The sequence below is a fragment of the Pelophylax lessonae genome (genome assembly GCF_965119305.1).
Source record: "Pelophylax lessonae genome assembly, chromosome: 3".
Taxonomy (NCBI): Eukaryota; Metazoa; Chordata; class Amphibia; order Anura; family Ranidae; genus Pelophylax; species Pelophylax lessonae.
In genome coordinates, this window is record NC_138770.1 from 186,338,133 (window position 1) to 186,358,498 (window position 20,366).

At 42.5% G+C, this 20,366-nt stretch overlaps 1 protein-coding gene across 1 annotated transcript in view; it reads left to right on the forward strand.

Moving 5' to 3' along the window:
* Positions 1-20,366, forward strand: part of LOC309551400 (uncharacterized protein) — a 54,461-nt gene that overhangs the window by 20,570 nt on the left and 13,525 nt on the right. The window contains exons 4-8 of the mRNA XM_082251973.1: positions 59-199; positions 4,319-4,458; positions 11,378-11,488; positions 15,539-15,674; positions 18,833-18,939. Coding sequence (XP_082108099.1) covers positions 59-199; positions 4,319-4,458; positions 11,378-11,488; positions 15,539-15,674; positions 18,833-18,939 — 635 coding nt within the window. The remainder of the gene's footprint in view (positions 1-58; positions 200-4,318; positions 4,459-11,377; positions 11,489-15,538; positions 15,675-18,832; positions 18,940-20,366) is intronic.

Here is a 20,366-nt window from a genome sequence, read left to right on the forward strand (position 1 = left end):
ACATAGAGTACAAGGTGATATTCCGTCAACGTGACCAAAACATTTTCTTGTTTGTCAGGTTCAAGGATGAAGGGATACAAGGTCTTGTACATGGCCTGGAAGGGAACATGAAGGTGGTTTCTCTTAGTCTGTGTTATTGTAAGCTTGGTCCATCCAGTGGGGCGCTACTGGGAAACATTTTGGCAGAATCAGCAGTAAGGTAATGAGTCATGGTCTTTTGTTACAAATTGAGTTTGTCTTGGTGATGCTGTCCTGAAAATGGTAAAGCAGAAGTAAACCACGCCAATTTTTTTCTTTTTTTTGACCACTGCACTATAATCCCATACTAGCACATTATGAAATACTTACCTTAAAACGAAGCCCTGTACCACCACGTTGTGAGCCTATCTCCTAAACCGTGAAGGTTTAGGAGATATTCAAAGCACCTACAAGTAAGTCTTATTATAGGCTTAGATTGTAGGTAAAGACCTACAGAATGGGTTTACATCCACTTTAATGGACAGATATCCGGAGCAACCAGATTTTAGCAAATAAAAATAAAAAATCAGACCACTGAAACCATTTTCTGCTTAGTTAATATAGTATACTGCACTCTATAAAATGTTATTTTTTGATGTCATTTATACATCATCCTACACATTTTACATAACGGGAGAGGAAATATTTAAAATAAATAGTGGAAGCATTTCAAAACGTATAAACATTATAAATAACATAAATACAACAAAACAAATACATTTATTAGCCAAAAAAAGAAACATATTTGCCTATATATAAATTAATAAAGCATGTCAACCAAACCAAATGAAACAATACATACATGAATGAATACTATCCAATCGTGACTTTGACCTTATGTGAGACCTAAACCCAAGAAAGCTGAGAAAATTTATGTTTTGTGTGTTAGGTCTCTTTTAGACATTTAAAATGGATAGAACCCAAATGTTGGCACAATAGGTTTAATTCACAAAGCTACAGTAACATATCAGAATATGGATCTTTACGTTCAAAAAGGTATTAGATTTGAAAATTACAGTCCCATGGCTAAAATACAGATCACTATTCTAATTGTAGCCAGATGCTGGACTACAGAAACATGCAGAAGGAGACATTTCCCTCTCTACAATCAGTTTACTTTCAGTTTCTGCTGTTATGCTGATTGTTGTGATGCACTATCCCCTCCAATCAGCAGAGGGAGAACTATAGCCAGAAAACCCTAGGGAATCATATGCAGAACACTGAGGATCATGGGATTTATAGTCTAGGAAGTAGGCCATATTGGGGGGCTTACGGCCACTTTGCACTATAATTCCCAGGAGACACTGGCGCAAGGAGGAGAAGTAAAGCTGCTTTTCTGAGACTGGACTGTCCAGCTAGGTTCTCCCTCTTGGCCTTAAGGTAACCGATGTGAGCACAATTACTGCATACTGACCAGACTGCTGAGAGGCCAGACCAGCAGAGACACCCTAATAACCAGCACAGACAGAAACGTCCGCATCTGCAACTTTGCTGTGGGATGACTAGAGTATCTTCTCACCATCTACTTATCACCACTGAATCTCCGGAGGTTCACCACTGAATCTCCGCTTCTTAAAGGGCCCCAATGGCAGCTGGCAGTAAAACAGCATAAAGGACTGCCCTCCCTGTAAAACCATCCTACAAGTCTTTGATATAGTACTAGTACTGGGTACTAAGTATTATTTTCAGTGATTTTCTGTGACATTGCATGCTTTGTACACTCAACCTAGTGTGTCAGAAGAGGTGAAGTTTTAAGAAGGTCATGGAAAAGAATAGAGGAAGAGAACCTATGTAGATAGTGCTACTAAATGCTTTGGGAATTAAACTAAATGGGGGGATTAAGCCTCTTTGTTAATCTAGAGTGATCTGCTCCATTTTCTATACCATGTCTGCACCAGACATGACATAGAGAACAGGAAAACTGGAGCTGCTTGCGCCAGCTCCATCTTTCCTCTCCCTGCCCCCTCCATGCAGCAAAGAGCGGGGAGGAAGTGTGTCTGTCAAGGTTAGCAGATAAATTATATCACTACTTACTATAATTTTCCTTTCCCTTGTGCCTATGACTGCATACTAGTGATAGAGATCCACCCTTATTCCAACCTACAGAACCAATTTAAACTTTCAAAAAAGTGAGAGAAAGGCCCAGCCACATTCTCACATTCTCAGTAACTAGAGCAAGATGAAAGATCATATACTGGCATAGGAAAGGAAAGGATAATTATGGTATTTGATACAATGTTGTGGATTTCTGGTGCCTACATGGGCACCATACTAGTGATAAGTAACTAGCTGACTGGGGGGGTGATGCTGTATAAGTAACATTTTAAAAGCAGGAGACATAGAAGCCTGAACAGTTCTCCTCCCAAAATCAGCCACGGTAAAAGTCCTAGATCTACATTGTAGTGCCTGAGAAAGGGGTGCTGAGACAACCTGCTTGCTGCCCTGCAGATAACTTCTAAGGAGACCCCTGCATGTGCTGCCCATGACGTTAAGATGGATCTTGTTGAATGAGTCCTCACCACTGCTGGAGGCTTCTGCCCTCCTGCCCTGTGAGCCCTCTGGATAGGAGTAACAATTAAGGAAGATAGAGTTATGGAAGTTGCCTTTTTCTGTTTGAACTTTCCTGTCTGAGGTCCTAAATGAAGAAGGTATGCCCTAAAAGTTCTGGGAACGTCAAGTTTATGAAAATCAGAAGTTTCTCATTTTGCCAGAAAGGATGGATGCACCCATTAATTTGCCAGATGAAAGAGCGAAGTAACTTAAGTTATGAAGTGTTGAAGTGGTCTGAGTTCCATCCTGTCTGGAAAAACAGGCCCTGTTTGTAAGGCCCTGAGTGTAAGGTCCTGTGACGTTCAGTGCTTGAAGCTCTGCCTCTCCTCCTTCTCCCAAAGTAATGGCCATTTGTTGTTTTTTTTTTATGTATATACACCTGCAAAACTATTAGCAAAACCTTTACCGTATATAAAAGTATACAGAAAGCTAAAAGTACCACGGATAGGGTCCTAGTGAGTTGTGGCACCGGAGTCAAACACCCCAGAGCTATTCAGATGTAATCAGCTACTGTCATATGGCTCTCTTAAGGCCCCTTTCACACATGCGAACTGTTCAGATCTGCCTGTCAGTTTTTCAGGCGGATCTGAACGGATGCCCCATGCATCTCTATGGGGCAGCGGATGTCAGCGGAGACATGTCCGCTGACATCCAACCCGATCCTGTCCGTCAAATCCGGACTGATGGAAACCCTATTTTTCATCTGTCTGGCGGATCGGATGAGAACGGATAGGCGGTCCGTTCTCATCCGATTCCCCCATAGGGGACAGCGGGGATCTGACACCTCTGTCTCCGCACACAGAGCAGAGACGGATCTGTCATCCGCCTGCTCAGCGGGGATCGATCCTCCACTGAGCAGAACGGCTCCATCGACGGAACGGAGCCGTGTGAAAGCGGCCTTAGGGGTGGAACTCAAGGTGAGGTGGTCAACATTCAGCAGGAACAGCTGTAGTTTCCCTGACTCTTTTCACAGTCTTCTGTGAGCCATAAGTGGGAGTCCTCTGAAGTGAGTACTAGTACACCTGGAAATGAGTATCTGGCTAGGCAGAATTATAGAAGGAAAATTGGGAAAGACTGGTATACTAATAAGGACACCTTGGTTAAACTTGGTGAAGCTGAATACTTAGTATACATGGGAGAAGTGATTCCAATTCAGCGGTGCTCCCTAAGAAGGTGGAAAGAGAAGATGGCTTACACATTTTTTGCTACAGAATAATTAAGTCAGATGTCATGGCCATCTTTCATGTTTCTGAGGAGCACCCTCGTAGTCCACTGACACTTCCTACAGCTTTCTAGAAAGCAGTGTCTGCAAGAGTCTCACATTGTAACCGTGATCCACTGATCACAAGTGCAATGCTTTGCAAGCCTCTGTAGGAAAAAATAATAAATGCACATTTTTTTTCTGTAAAAAATATACTGTATGTATTTATTATTTTGTCCTAAAAGATATACTTAGCCTTTAAAGGATTTGGAAAAGGAGGCATCAATGGTAACCCCATTCTTAAACAGTGTACTTTAAATAAAGTTTTTCAGTTTTTGCTTATTGGAAATTACTTTACTCTGCAACACCCTGTTTTAATGAATAGCATTAAGCAATACAAATCAGTTTTACTTCAAAGAGCAAGTTTATTTTCAGTGTTTTTTTTTTTTTTCCAGTAGTAACATTTATAATGCTTCTTGTTGACTAGATACTGTAAATCTGATTACTTTAATAATTACTGACTTCTTGTCTACTATCCTTGTCTTGCAGTGAACTGTACCTTACTGGGAACTATCTGCAGTGCGCTGGAGCAGTAGACCTAATTACAAGTATAGCAGATTATGCCCAGGGTCTGGCTACAGAGAGGCCACCTGAGCAGCCATTTGATTTAGCTCATCAGATTCTAGAAGGTAAAAGTGAATTTCCTTTGATCTTGATAAAACATACAATACTCACAAAATAAATGAAAGGAACACTTTGAAAACACATCGGATCTCAATGGGGAAAAATATCATGCTGGATATCTATACTGATATGGACTGGGTATTTCCTCTTGATACCTAATGGCAGCCAGGGTGCCATTGTCTAGCCTGTAGAGGTCTGTGTGTCCCTTCATGGATATGCCTCCCCAGACCACCACTGACCCACCACCAATTTGGTCATGCTGAATGATGTTACAGGCAGCATACCATTCTCTACAGCTTCTCCAGGCCATTTCTGTCACATGTGCTCAGGGTGAACCTGCTCTCATCTGTGAAAAACACAGGGTGCCAGTGGTGGATCTGCCAATCCTAGTGTTCAATAGCAAATACCAATTGAGCTTCACGGTGCTGGGCAGTGAGCACAGGGCCCACTACAGGACGTCTGGCCCTCAGGCCACCCTCATGAAGTCTGTTTCTGATTTTTTTGGTCAGAGACATTCACACCAGTGGCCTGCTGGAGGTCACTTTGTAGGACTCTGGCAGTGCTCATCCTATTCCTCCTTGCACAAAGGAGCAGATACCGGTCCCGCTGAGGGGTTAAGGACCTTCTATAGCCCTGTCCAGCTCTAGTAGAGTAACTGCCTGTCTCCTGGAATCTCCCCCATGCTCTTGAGACTGTGCTGGGAGACACAGCAAACCCTCTGGTAATGGCACGTATTGATCTGCCATCCTGGAGGGGTTGGTCTGCCTGTGCAAACTCTATAGGGTCCAGGTATCGCCTCATGCTACCAGTAGTGACACTGACCCTAGCCAAATGCAAAACTAGTGAAAAACAGTCAGAAAAGATGAGTAGGGAAAACAAATGTCAGTTGCCTCCACCTCTAAAACCACTCCTGTTTTGGAATTCATCTCATTGTTGCCCTCCTAGTGCACCTGTTTTTAATTTCATTAATATTAAAGCAGCTGAAACTGATTAACAACCCCTTCTGTTACTTAACTGACCAGATCAATAGCCAAGGAGATTAATTGACTTGATGCTATACTCTGATTAAAAAGTGTTCCTTTAAATTGTTTGAGCAGCGTATGAATTGTGTCATTGTAGATGCAGGTTGATCACAATAGACCACATCCCTGCATGCAGTGTAACTAATAGGAGTATGTAGAGCTCACCCCAGAAAGAACTGTTAATAACTGGGGTCTTCAGTTATTTTATTCAGTTAATAACCAGCAAAAAAACGTTCAAAGGGTTACTGTAAATCAAAGGGTCAATGAACACACCAATATACAAAAGGGAAAGCGATAACAAGTACAGTGGGAAATAGTACAGGAACCATATCTGAAAATGCTAAAGCACACACTGAAATGTGATCGGGCAATATTGTTCCAAGCTTAACAGACAAAAAATACCACCCAACAGGCCTTATCCCAATATCTCTGGGTAAAACAGCAACTCTTAAAAGGAATTTACCCACAGTGACCTAATTCTAGGGCATAGTTCCTCTCTATTCCATTAACCAGTGGGAAGGTAATTAACATGGCATGTGTTGAGGTCTATGTCGGGAGTTAGAGAGCTCAAACTAATTTGTAATCCTGAAAGATGTGTAACACCCCCCTAGATAGGTGTTAGAAGAGAAAATATCGTTTTTGAATATTTCTGCTTACCACAGTGATTGCCAGGTAAATTTGTATTGCTCTCTACCTACCAGAGAGCAGGATCTGCTAGTGAGGTCAGCTCAAGGTGCTCAGGTGCAGCTCAGTTTGTCGAAAGTGTTTCACACTGGTCCAATAGAGAGGCATATTGGACAGTGGGAGGAATTCTGACAAATGAGTGCACAGGAATTTAGCACAGCCCTGGTGATTGGCAGAGGAAAGTGCCTCGGTGCATGCTGGGATGCTGTATAAATGCCAAGAACACATGTGCTCGGGGACTTTCAGCTGAATAGCAGGGTCCCAGAGGGAGTGGGCAGCTGCCCCTCCTCTGTAGAAGTGGTAGACCTGAGGGCTGGAGAGTCAGAGAGGAGCTGAACCCAGATGTCCTGCAGAGCTCACTGGTAGGGAGACACTGAGAGGATCTGATTCTGCCTACAGTAAATACAGATCTGTGTTGTGGGGCCTGTTCTAAAATGACCACCCCTTCTGTGGAAGAGTCAGTGGACAGGTGTCAGTCAAGGGGATGCTAGAGAGTGTCCTGAAGATTAAGTAGTTGCAACAAGTCTGCTGCTAGAGAGAGCAAAAGGACTTAATTCTTCCATATTAGTGGCAGCAGGGCCGCTGATAGAAATCATGGGGCCCCGTACAGCCTACCTGACGGGGCCCCCTTCAGCCCCACCCCTGGCCCCTCCCGAGACCCCGCCTTGAAACAAAGTGCAGGTTTGTCTTCAAGTGATAATTTATCATGCCACGCCATGTCATTCATAGTAAATATGTGCAGAGCGCAGTACAATTACCACACCATGCCATATTGCCATCCATAATAAATATCAAAAAAAAAAAGTCCCTCCACTTGCACCAGCAGAGAGGTCAGGGAGGGGCCCAAAAATGGCAATTACTCCCCTGTTAAAAAGAGCAGCAGAGCGGGGGCAGTAGCGTCACTAGGGTTGGTGTCACCTGGTGCGGTAAACCATGGTATCACCCCCCCAAGCTGCAACAGAGACTGATGGCATCATACAGGAGACAATCAAAGACTGCAGGCATGCTATAGGAGACAGTCAGAGACTGCAGGCATGCTATAGGAGACAGTCAGAGACTGCAGGCATGCTATAGGAGACAGTCAGAGACTGCAGGCATGCTATAGGAGACAGTCAGACTGCAGGCATGCTATAGGAGACAGTCAGAGACTGCAGGCATGCTATAGGAGACAGTCAGAGACTGCTGCAGGCATGCTATAGGAGACAGTCAGACTGCAGGCATGCTATAGGAGACAGCCAGAGACTGCAGGCATCACAGAGGAGACAACCAGAGTTTGCAGGCATCACAGAGGAGACAGCCAGAGACTGCAGGCATCACAGAGGAGACAGCCAGAGACTGCAGGCATCACAGAGGACACAGTCAGAGACTGCAGGCATGCTATAGGAGACAGTCAGAGACTGCAGGCATCACAGAGGAGACAGCCAGAGACTGCAGGCATCACACAGGAGACAGCCAGAGACTGCAGGCTTCACAGAGGAGACAGTCAGAGACTGCAGGCATGCTATAGGAGACAGTCAGAGACTGCAGGCATCACAGGAGGAGACAGCCAGAGACTGCAGGCATCACAGGAGGAGACAGCCAGAGACTGCAGGCAAGTACTGTGGATGGTGTGGTTGCAGTCAGTGTAAATATCTCTGGGGAAGCCTGTCCTCACTCGCTCTCTAGAATAGACCTGTGTGACCCCCTCACCACCACCTCTGTGTGCATCTATGGCAGGAACTCTGCTCACTTACATTAGCAGTGTCCCAGTCCAGATGGCAGGTCTCCTCACACTCCCAGCCTTTCCGTTGTCAGTGGGAAGTACAGCAAACATGGAGGTGGAGGTGGAGCAGCAGCTCAAGAGGAGAAAGTTACATCTTCCTCATGTCGGAGCCTCCATGCACCTGATTGGTTGCTGGGATGCTAGACGGCCCAGCAACCAATCATTTTGACAGGCGGGACTTGGACGTTCTGGGAGCTCTGCCAATGGTGCAGGCTTTTATCCGAAGACTACCAGACTGATTGTCTCGGATGCCCGGGCCCCCCAGCTGAGCTGAGAACACAGGGCCCGGTACAACAGGGCCAGTTGTACTGGCTTATCAGCGGCCCTGAGTGGCAGTATGGTTAAAGCAGTGTGCCTGCTTCCACAAATAACCTGGTGAAGCCAACTGAGAGTTATCCTTATTAACTGTAAATAGTTCAAGTTTGAATATCCCCCTATTCTCTTCTTCCATCCAAGTTCCACAAAAAAAATAAAACCAAAACCCCTGGACTGTTTACAGTATTGAGAAACGAGCAACTGGGAGTATAGATGGTTGAGTGAACTGTCCCTTTGTGACTCTCTGCAGGTAATTAGAAGAAGTCAACACACAGCAAGCCCTATGGGGACAGTGCTACAGCAGAACAGGCAATAAGTAAGTCTGCTGCTGTGAGGCCTCTGACCAGGCCTATTGTCTTCAGGGTGCCCACCATTGCGAGATGAAAAGTCTAGGGACCCAACTCTCAAGCCAATAATTACAGATACATGGCCTTCCCTTGCAGTTAGCAGGTCCTGAGCCACACTCAGGAACCACGGGATTTTAATGCACTCTGGTCTGCAGAAGCAGGGGTCCCAGGGACCAGGGACCAAAGTTTCAATCTCCACACTCCTCTCTCTTGCCTTTCTCCACTCCGGCTCTTCTCATTGGGCTGTCTCTGTCACCAACTCATAGCCTCCCAGTCCTTTATAAGCAGCATTGGATAGAGATCCTCTTCAATCTGCTCCCAGCATGGGACTGTCCTTTTGCAGCCTGAGCTTTTAGCCCTCTCCATTCTGTTCAGCAAATACCCTCCTGGAACTTGTAGTCTCACACTGTCTATCACCGCTTGACTGTCTTTCTTAAGGGCTACAGTGCTGAGCAGTTTTTGCATCCCCTCAGTCTCTAGGTGCAATGGGCAGGGCTTCCTTACACAGGTTGCTTTGCAGCCAATCCAAGTCCTTCTAGCACTGCCCCTGCGTTCCTGCCATCCCTGTGTCCTATTCAGAAGCAAGAGAAAGGAAAATGAGGAGAATGAGGAGCTGTATAGTCTTTTTATCATGCAGCGGCACAAGTCCCATTGAAAGGCCAGGATGCTAACCAGGCCACACGTATCTCCTGCAATAGGTAAAATGTATACTTTATAAACACACTGAAGCCAACAGCTTTTTCTTTTTTAATACTGTAAGGAATGGTTAAAATGTTAGATTTTATTCTTTTTTTTCCTGTCTGGTAGACAAAACAGAAAGTGATACAAAGTCTCTCCAATGTAAGGGAACACCTGTCCTAAACAGTTGTCCCCAGAACAAGTGTTCCTAGTGGAAGGATCCTGAATCATGGAGTGCACACTAAACAGTCCCAATGAAGTACCCCCTGCTGTAGTCACCAACCCACTGACATCCACAGGGGTAACTAAAACATGTTACAGAGATAGGTGTCCTTCAAAAAATGGCTATCTTTAAAAATAGCTCTTTCTAATTCTCATCAAAAAGAGAGCATCACAGCATAAATTTTGCAAAAATGATGACGTTTTGAGTCCACATAAGCTCATTTTCAAGCTAAACGAGGCTTTCTAAATAAGGCCTGATAAAAGAAAACGAATGCAGGAACCACACTTGATGACCGATCAGCTGCAATATATTACATTATGTTTTTGGGTTTAGATAAGCTTTAATTGCTATTGCAGCTGGATAAATCCCTTGCTGGTGAATTTGTCTTCACCCACATTTTGCTAATGCAGTTTATCACAAAAGCATGGGCTTCTTATTGGTTTTAGTGGGAATAATTCTCGTGGGTTTAATTATATCATTAACCACTTGCCGACTGCCGCACGACTATGTACTGCAGCAGTCAGCCTCTCCTGGGCAAAGTGACGTATGGGTACGTCACTCGCCCACGAGCCTGTAGGGGGCACGCTCCTGCCCCCGCTCGTTCCCTACCTTCCCCGCGCGTGTGACCTGTGGCTCCGATGTCTGCCGGCCACTCGCAATTTCGCTCAGGAGAGAGAGAGAAAGACAGACGGCTGATGTAAACACAGCCGTCCGTCATTCTCCCTTAGATCATCACTGAGGCTATGCGATCCTGCTATGTAGGATCGTATTTCTCTGTCATGATCTAACAAGCCACCCCCCCTAACAGTTAGAATCACGCCCCTAGGGACACACTTAACTCCTTGATCACCAATAAAGTTAACCCCTTCCCTGCCAGTGCCATTTTTACAGTAACAGTGCATATTTATAGCACTGATTACTGTAGTAATGTCACTGGTACCCCCAAAAGTGTAAAAAATGTCAGTCAAGGGTCCGATCTGTCCGCCGCAATGTCGCAGTCCCGCAAAAAAAAAAACGCAGATCGCCGCCATTACTAGTTAAAAAAAAAAACAATAAAAATTACATAAATCTTTCCCGTAGTTAGTAAACGCAATAACTTTTGCGCAAACCAAGTACGCTTATTGTGATTTTTTTTACCAAAAATATGTAGCAAAAAAAAATGGCCTAAAATGTTAAAAAATTTAGATTTTTACATTTTTTTTTGAGAATTTCATATTAAAAAAAAATGGGAAAAATATTGTTATTTTTTTCAAAATTGTCACTCTTTTTTTGTTTATAGCGCAAAAAGTAAAAATCGCAGAGGTGATCAAATACCACCAAAAGAAAGCTCTGTTTGTGGGAAAAAAAAAGACATCAATTTCATTTGGGTACAGTGTCGCACAACCGCGCAATTGTCCGTTACAGTCACGCAGTGCCGAATCGCAAAATAGGGCCTGGTCTTTGAGCAGCCAAATCCTCCGGGGATTTAGTGTTTAAAGCTGAACTAAAGTCTCCATACTGACATCCTCTGCAAGGGTTAAAATCTACCAGGGGTCCCTTGCCGGCCCTGACATCTTCCCAACTCATTCCGGGGTCCAGTCTTTAGCCATCTTCATTGTTGGTTGGCTTAGAATGACAAAACTCCTGCCCCAGGAGGCAGTCATCCTGGCACACAAGGACCGTGCCAGCGATATAAACTGAGCTGGACATGCATGCGCAGCTCAGTTCACATTCCGCAGAAGACTGTGAGCAGGCAGGTATGTGTATTTCATTGCAGAAGAAGAGACGTTTCTCTTCTGTAATAAATAGACTGCCTGTTTATATGTATTTCATGTTGCCTTCAGCTCCGCTTCAAGTTTCTCTCTTCATTTTCTTGTAATTTATATTTGTTTGTGTCCTTTGTTATCTGTACAGCTCAAGGTCAAACTGGAATTTATACTGCAATATCAGGAGACCCAGACATTAGTGAAAGACCTGCAACTTCACCTGAAAGAATAGCTGAACACAAAAAAAGCAAGAAAAAGGGTACATTTGTTTTATTTTCTTTATTTGTTCAAATACTGAAGAATATTATATGTGGGATGTCCGATGTACAGATGGCTAACACAAGCAGGGAGGTTCACTGGATTGCTTTAGAGAGAAGGCTGAAAGCATTGTTGCAGCAGTGATACCTTTTAGTGGCTAACTAAAAATATTAAAACGTTGTTGATGCTATAAAACTCTCTCCACAGGTATAGTGATAGATGAGTGCAAAATGTAAAAATGTATACACAATCTTAAACAAATAACTTGTTACATATCAAATGTAAATTAGATAGTAAAATATGGAATCTAATTAGATAAACAACAAATTGCCGAGCTACATAGGGTCAGCTATTAGCAGTGCAGTGTGAAATGTCTGATTTATGCTCTGCAACTGCTGTTCATTCCTATATTGCTTTATTTAGCATTGAGTCATTAGGGATATAAATGTTCTGGTAGTGCAGTGAAGAATGTACAGCTGTACTTCAGGCAGTTATAAGAGACACAAATGAATATAGTCATGTATCCATTAATACATCCGTTCATGTTTTTTTTTAAATGCTAGCAGTAGCAGTCCAGTTCCTGCGTTTGAAGCAGGAGCACAAGGGGCCAATCAGTTCAAAGAACATAACTATAGGCATAGAAAGCAGAGTGAATAAGGGAAAAGCTCATGACTGTGCTGCTTCTCCTTTCACTGTCCAGTCAGTTTGGGAGCAGGCCTATGATGGTTGTCATTTGACTCAGCAAACTAAGGACATCTAGAGGTGGAAAAGAATTACTGCAGGGAACAGCTCAAAATTGAATAATTATCTATTTATTTTATCTTTTTAAGCAGTGGTCTCCAAACTGCGGTCCTGGGGCTCAACTTGGCCCTTTGCTTGCCTTTATTTGGCCCTTAAGGTATTATTACTGCCACTGACATCAACAATGGGGCATAATTCCTCCCACTGACACCAACAACAGGATACTGACACCAGCAGGAAGATCAATGAACTACAAGAGCACTCACCAGCGCCGTTGCATTTCATTGAAAACCACAAGCCATCTGCTTTGGCGAAAGATGGTAGTTGTAGTTGATTCGTTCACAGACCTGTGTGAGTGAAGGATGTGGCCTGTTCAGATGGAGCCCTGCACTGCCATGCTCTTTTTAAATTGTGACAGCAGGTGCAGGGAGAAGATCAATGAAGGGGATTGGAGAGGCGCAGGCAGGTGCTCTTTGGTAACATGTTACACCCTAAATACGGGTGTAACATGTTACCAAAGATGAATGTATCCTTCAATTGGCAATTTTTTGGTTTATGTTTTGGACATTTGCTCCAATGGCAATTTTTTTTTTTTTTTTTTTTATATAGCTAGTGTTTCAACCGTGAGCTATAAAATCTATGAACAAAATAAAAGTGGAACTTTTTTGTCTCATTTAAACATAACACAAAAAAAAAAAAGCTAAAAAAAAAAAACTTTTGTTGCAGGGTAGTTGGCCCATCAATTTGACAGGAGTACCAAATACTCCTTTTGAAATCAAATCAAATCTGTTTGCAAAGAACTGTCTTTCATTACTAATTGTAGCACTATTGCTTCTTTGCTTCATTTTTATGTCTAAAATGCACTCATGATGTGTGTCTGTTGTCTTCTATGTACAGTATATAGGTAAATAGGGAGAGCTTGATTTGTGTGTATAGTGCTCTACTGGGACAAGATTACTTCTTAAAGGACACCTGTATCTTTGGTACAGGCGTCACTTTATTACGTGCCCACTCCTTCTAAGTGCATCCCACTACCACCTGGATAAATACTTACCAATCCAGTGATATGCACTATTTGGCCCTCCTTAAAGCTGCCTTGGTGGGTTCCCTTTCTTGTGCACGTGTGCTGAAACCGCTTTCTTTCCTATGGGAAAGCCATACCGTTTTAACTACTTCCTTACCGCTGGACGTCATATGACATCCTGGGCTTTAAGTGGGGGATATCTGAATGATGCCTGCAGCTACAGGCATCATTCAGATATCATTTTTTAGTCTGCGATTTACTTTACTATAAGAATAATCATAGCAGCTGTTCAGCCACTTGCTTCTACCGGAACGGCGAGCCGGAGAAGGAATCTGCCAGCAGCGGAAGTACACCATAGAAAATACCCAGGACCAGATGGTCCCTGGCAGTCTCTATGACTCTTGGAGGCCTGGCAGTTGTAAATACTGCCGTGATCTCGGCTGGATAACAGAGATCATTTTTTTTATTTTTATTTCAGGCTTTTCAGCCCGTAGAAGAGATCTGAGGTCTTATTGGCCCCAGATCTTTCCAGAAAGAGGACCTGTCAAGCACTATTCCTATTATAAGGGATGTTTAAATTCCTTGTAACAGGAAAAAAAGTGATAAAAAAAAAAAAAATTTAAAGTGCCCCGTCCCCGCGTGCTCGCACGCAGAAATTAATGCATACTTACGTCGCGCCCACATATGTAAACAGCATTCAATCCACACATGTGAGGTATCGCCGTAAACATTAGAGCGAGTTGCAACAATTCTAGCCCAAGACCTCCTCTGTAACTCTAAACTGGTAACCTGTAAAACATTTTAAAATGTTGCCTATGAATATTTATAGGTACCGAAGTTTGGCACCATTCCAGTGTGAGCAATTTTAAAGCGTTACATGTTGGGTATCTATTTACTTGGCGTAAGAATATCTTTCATATTATAAAAAAAAATTGGGCTAACATTAATGTTTTTTTTTTTTATTATTCATAAAACTCAAAAACGTTTCCAAATAAAAAGCGTTAGAAAAAATGCTGCGCAAATACCATGTGACATAAAAAGTTGCAATGCCGCCATTTTGTTCCCTAGGGTCTCTGCTAATATATATATATATATATATATATATATATATATATATATATAATGTTTGAGGGTTCTCAGTAATTTTCTAGCAAAAACAAAGATGATTTTTACATGTAGGAGTGGAGTGCCAGAATTGGCCTGTATGGAAGTGGTTAAAGGATCAACAATGGCAGGGCTAATTTTTATATTTCTTTAACAATCCAAGTCACAGCAAGTGTGTCACATACTACCAGCCCACCAGCCCACCAGCCCCATGTGCTTGTAGCCCCAGAAAATGGGACCAAAAAAAAAAAAATGTTAAGGGACACAGTCATGAGATTTTTTATGGAGGCTGCCATTACTAAACTTTCCTTGAAGAATGCAAGTTCCCTGGCTGCTATTCTAATTCTTTCACTTCAGTGTTGTCCCAGTTGCTGAGTTGACCTAGAATGAGTATAGAAATAAGCAGTCCTGAAATTTTTGTGACATTCATTCATAGCATGTTTTTTTCCAGAAATATGCCTAAAACATACTGATGTCAGACACAGGCATTTAGCGTCTTCAGATTTAGGTCTGCAGTGGCAGCCCCCATACCTCCCTCATGACATAGTCACTTTAAATCTGTTTTATTTAATGAAAAAGTAATAAGTTAAAACCACACGCAAAACAGTTGCAGGTGCCTAATAATACAACAATGTTTTTCCTGTTTGATGAATCAAGTATGGCAATATAGCTTGATATTGCATTTAAAGTGATAAATGATAATACAGCTTGGAACTATAGGCAAACCTTTTATTTTTATTTTACATTTTACCATCTGTGTCCCATTGCAGAGATTTTCCTTCACATCCTGTCCCATAGCCAAACAGGAAGTGAGAGATAATCCCTGCAAATTAAGGAAAATCCTTGGGGACCCCAAGGTCACCAGAACTAGTGTTCCCACTGGAAGATTTCTCCTCTTTTACTTTTCTGGGGACAATCTAAAATTTTGGATTTTCGTTTCCATTCACTTTCAATTATAACTGTAAACAGGACAAATATAGAGGGCGAATCTCCCTAAACAGCAATAAAAACTGACAGGCATTCCAATCCCTCTCCAATCTATCCAAGACTAAAAAAAAAAAAAAAAAAAAAAATTGCCTTTGGTTATACTTTAATGAATCAGACCCGATGAGTGCAACAACATGGATGTTTGGATATTAGAAGATATATAATAAATCACCAATTTTAGCAAAATATTCTTAGGAAGAAAAAGAAAAAAAAAGGCAGCATTGCCGCCTGGTCCCTGGGTGACTACCTTACACCTGGCTGATAATGGGATTGATGCCATGGGGGAGGAAAAGGAGACCGGTGTTTTGGAATTCTCTCAGCTGCTGAGCAGGTAAGTGCTTTGCATGTACTTACAATGTGGATATAATGAGTGCACAGTGCACAATAGCTCATGAGGTCATTAGAAGTGATCATGACTTTTATTACCTTTAACAACCATGTGCACACTTACTCCACACACTGTACAAAATAGAGAGGCATATCTCTTTCCTTTACCCCTTTCTTGTGTCTGCCACTGAAACCTCTAGTTGACTTTGATCTGAAAAGGATGACATTTTGCCAAATTTTACTACCAAGTTAAGATAATACACTTAATTAAATACAATGAATTAGGTGGTTTGGAAAAACTCACAGAGTTCCCTATTATCCTTATTGTTACTGCAGTGATAAGTACAGCACTGTGGGTCATGACACATGCACACTCAATAGAAGTTAAGTACATATGTCCATGTGCATGATGAGAAGGAAAACGAACCATCTGCCTTACAGATGATTTCCTAACATATGAGATATTTGCATGAAGCACTGGCAAGTAACTTCCTCAAGCCTCCTCGGTTTATAGTAGGTGCATAGTAGGATTGCTGGTACATTGATAATATTGTTAATTTTCTGTTTGGACTGAACTCTGGTTGGATCACAGATATTTCAGGAAGATGACAGTGCAATTGGATATTATTATAACACTTATTTAATATAGGAAAAAGGAAGAGAAACTCTTTTTCCAAGAATAATAAATTGTTTTATTTTTGCCATATTTGTTTTGAAAAATATGTTAGATTTTGGTTCAAGAGTTTCATCTCCAGAAATTTTGGCACGCAAATTTTTAAAAGTAGAGCTTTTTGCATTTAATATATACAGGGCCGCTGATAGGGGGGGACCACCAGCCCTCTTGTAGGGGGCCCTAGCACACAGTGGGGCCCACACAGAGAGGGGGATTAGTGATGGACAACAAATACAGAAATCTTCCTCCAGCACCTGAATCTGATCTGTCCCTCTCCCTGCTATCAGCTTTTATCTGTTGAGAAAGAGACAGTTGTCCCTCACTAATCCCACTCCCTTGTGTGGGCCCCCCTCCCAGCACTTATCTCTGCTCAGGAGTTTATTTGTAACTTTGTTTCTCTCTCTCTGTCTCTCTGATCACTGAGCTCCAACTGCCCAGCCTGTATATTTTTCTCATCTCATCTTCTTTTTTATTTAACATAGTTTTTTTTTAGATTTAGCAGGAATTATGCGAGTTATGTTATATTTGTGTCTGATAATAGTGATTTTGTTGTAATTTTAGCTAAATATATCTTTAATATTTTCTTGAGGGGGCCCTGCCAGGTAGTCTGTACGGGGCCCTGAGATTTCTAACAGCAGCCCTGAATATATACTTATTACATCCACAACATACTGTACATGTTTTACACCTAAAATAGTTAGTTACTTACTGAGTTTTAGGGACTATTCCCTCCATTGTGTTGCAATACTTTCGGCAATGCTCATTACATGCATTGGTGCACTGCAACACATATGTTTTGGTGCACTGCAGAGCCATTCATTATGAATGGTACCCCAATATACTTCCAAAATGCATGTATGCTGTAACGTACAATGCATGGTGGGTGTCCTGTTCACTATGGTTAAATGCAGAATGCCCCATTTTTGCTTGTGATTACTGTGCATTTCCGCCCATTTATTTTGGGCTGCTTTGCAATGAGCAGAATTGTGGTATGAGTGGGCCCTTTACCTCAGTGTAACCCCAGAACCCAACACTACCCCTAAATCTAGTAGAATATTCTCTTCGCACAGGAGGGATCACATCCCTGCAGTAAATTGTGATGTTTCGGTGCCACACAGGACCTCTTCATCAGTCATGATCACATGCATGATGAAGGGGTCCTGCATGACCCTAAAACATTTTAACTTTTATAGTTTATTCTAAAGATCCATGGTGAGCTGGCAATTTAATCAACATAAATCTATCTCCTGAACTTTTACCTTAATTTCAAGCTGAAACTTAGTAAATGTTTAGCAGAAGAAAAAAAAACAGCACAAGGGTCAGAACTTACAATGAATGAAAAGGTGTCCCATGTACCGGTGGCTGCTATCTTAGGTTGAAATTTCCATCCCTCTGCCTCCAGATACCCCTGCAACTGTGATCTTCCGGTGCTGCGGGGGTCAATATAAGCAGCTGCCACTGTGGTCAGCACTCATCAAGAGTATAGTGTCTACCTATTGCACCATCATGCTCTATCCATAGAAGCCACAGTATTGGTTTCCACAATGAAAAGCGCTCCATGAATAGAGGAGGCAGACCTTTGTTTTATCCACCCGTCCTTCATTCATAGAGTGCTCTTTTCATTGTGGGAACTGATAGTACAGCAATAATGAATGAAGTCAGCACTTGAGTGCATACAACAGCTGCAGATGCCCATACTAATCCTCACACAGTGGTAGGGGTATCCGAGTCATGAAGACTTCAACCTAATACAGCATCCACTAGAACGTGGGACACTTAGGTGAAATGCATACTTTTACAGCCATTAGATAATAGTGTGTTTTCATGGTATTAATGTCAAAATTACTATTAGGCTCCATTCACACTATGATGTTCCAGATAGCAGGCATATTCGTTGCAAGTCTGCCTAAGATTCTACAAATCACAGGACGCCCTTGCAATCCCTGTTATTTTCAATGGCACTCAAATCTTGCCTCGATTTGAGTGCCAGATTACCGGCGGACTGGGTTAGAATGGTCATCTGCCGCTGTCGCAGGCATTCAAGTGCTGACTTCATTCATTAAAGCTGTACTATAATTTCCCACAATGAAAAAAGCGCTCTATGAATGAAGGTCGGGTGGATAAAACAAAGGTCTTCCTCCTCTATTCTTTGAGCTCTTTTTATTGTATAAACCAATACTATGGCTTCTATGGATGGAGCAGGATTGTGGGATAGGTAGACACTATACACTTGATGAGTGCCTGCCATAGCGGCAGCTGCTTATATTGACCCCCGCAGCGCCTGAAGATAACAGTTGCAGGGGTATCTGGAGGCAGAGGAGTTATTTTCAACCTAACATAGCAGAGATCCGGAACGTCATAGTGTGAATGGAAGCCAACAGACAAATGTTTTGCAATAAAAGCTCCAATGATTATTAGCAAGGTGGGTTACATCATCTACTTATGTCCAGTTATTGTGACCTATTTTTGGATATCCACTATTTTTCTAGCCTGATCCGTTTCTCAGAACAGCTTTCTGAACTGGATCTCGATAACAACTGTCTAGGAGAAATGGCATCCACTGACATCTTGGAGGCCCTGACCTACAGAAATCAAGGTACGTTTTCATTTTTACTATATTTAATTGAACATTTTCTTGCAATAAATAGTGAAAAATTTAGAGTTGAAATATAGGCTGCAATGGTCAAAGCCACAGGTACAGGTAGGTTAAAGGAGTATTAAACCCAAAACCAAAAATGTATTATATTGCATCTTACAATCATTAGATGTGGTGGCTGCATTTGTTTTCTTTTATTTGGCCTTTCCCCTGTTTTTACCTGGTAATCTGGCTAGTAACTCACCTCCTGTATTAGTGAGACACCGCTCTGAAGGACTGAGTACTGGGGGCACAGCAGACAGCACCATTATTAGTCTGGGGGGAGAGGAGTGTTAAATAGTTTGACCTATTTAGAACCACTAAAAAATGTAAGCCAAGCTCCAGGTCACACTTAATAATCAGTTACAGCAAACAGTTTTTTTTCCCTTTTGGGATAAAGGTTTTGCATAAATAAAATAAAAGCTGATCATTTTAATCACCCACCCCTGCCAGTGTTAATGGTTTGTCTTATCCATGTAAATTAATACATTCTGCTGGAGAGCTGAAAAAGCTATGCTTTTGCAAAAAAAAACAGCAAACATGCTGGCTGGTTAACCACATGAAAATAGAAGAAAGAAAGCCTAAAAAAAGAAAACGAATACACAGTGGCGGCCAGTCCATTGAGGATGCAGGGGCGCCGCCCCCCGTCAATGCGTCCAGCCCCCTAATCTACATGCAGGATGCCAGACGCATGGATTCCAATGTTTTTTTTTTTTTAAACACATGATTAGAGCCAGAGGCTCTAATAGCCTTAAAAAAAGGGTGGGCTCGGGGAGCAGAGCACTGCACTCTGAGCCCACCTAGTTGTGTGACAATAGCGAATGAATATTTGCTATTGTCACACGGATCCTCCTCCTGGCCAATCAGGAAGCGGGTCCTGAGACCCGTTTTCCCGATTGGCTGAAAGGAGAAGCCATGCCATTGGCCAAGGAGGAGGAGGAGGGAGGAGATGCAGGAGACTGAGGAGAAGCCGCCGCTGCTGCTGCCTGCCTACCCTCCACATGTTCAGGGTGAATGAGCCGGCCACCGGGGGGGTATGATGTGCGGGCTGGTGTGGTACGAGGGGGGGTATGGTGTGGTCCCCCTGCTGCCCTCCCCCGGCCCATGGAGCACCAGCCGCCACTGCTAATACAGCTATCACATCTAAAAATGTGTAAGTTGAAATAGAATACGGTAAATAATAAAGGATATCAAAACCCAAGAACAAAAATGTAATATGTCACAGATTCTCAGACCTTAGATGTGGGCAGCTGCATTTTTTCAAACCTAAGCCTAGTACACACTATTCGTTTTTTTCTGATAAACGAAAGATCTCAGGAGGAGCCGCTGTACTAACTATGCGATGTTAGTACAGCGATCTTTCCCACTGAACTATCATGTTCTGACAG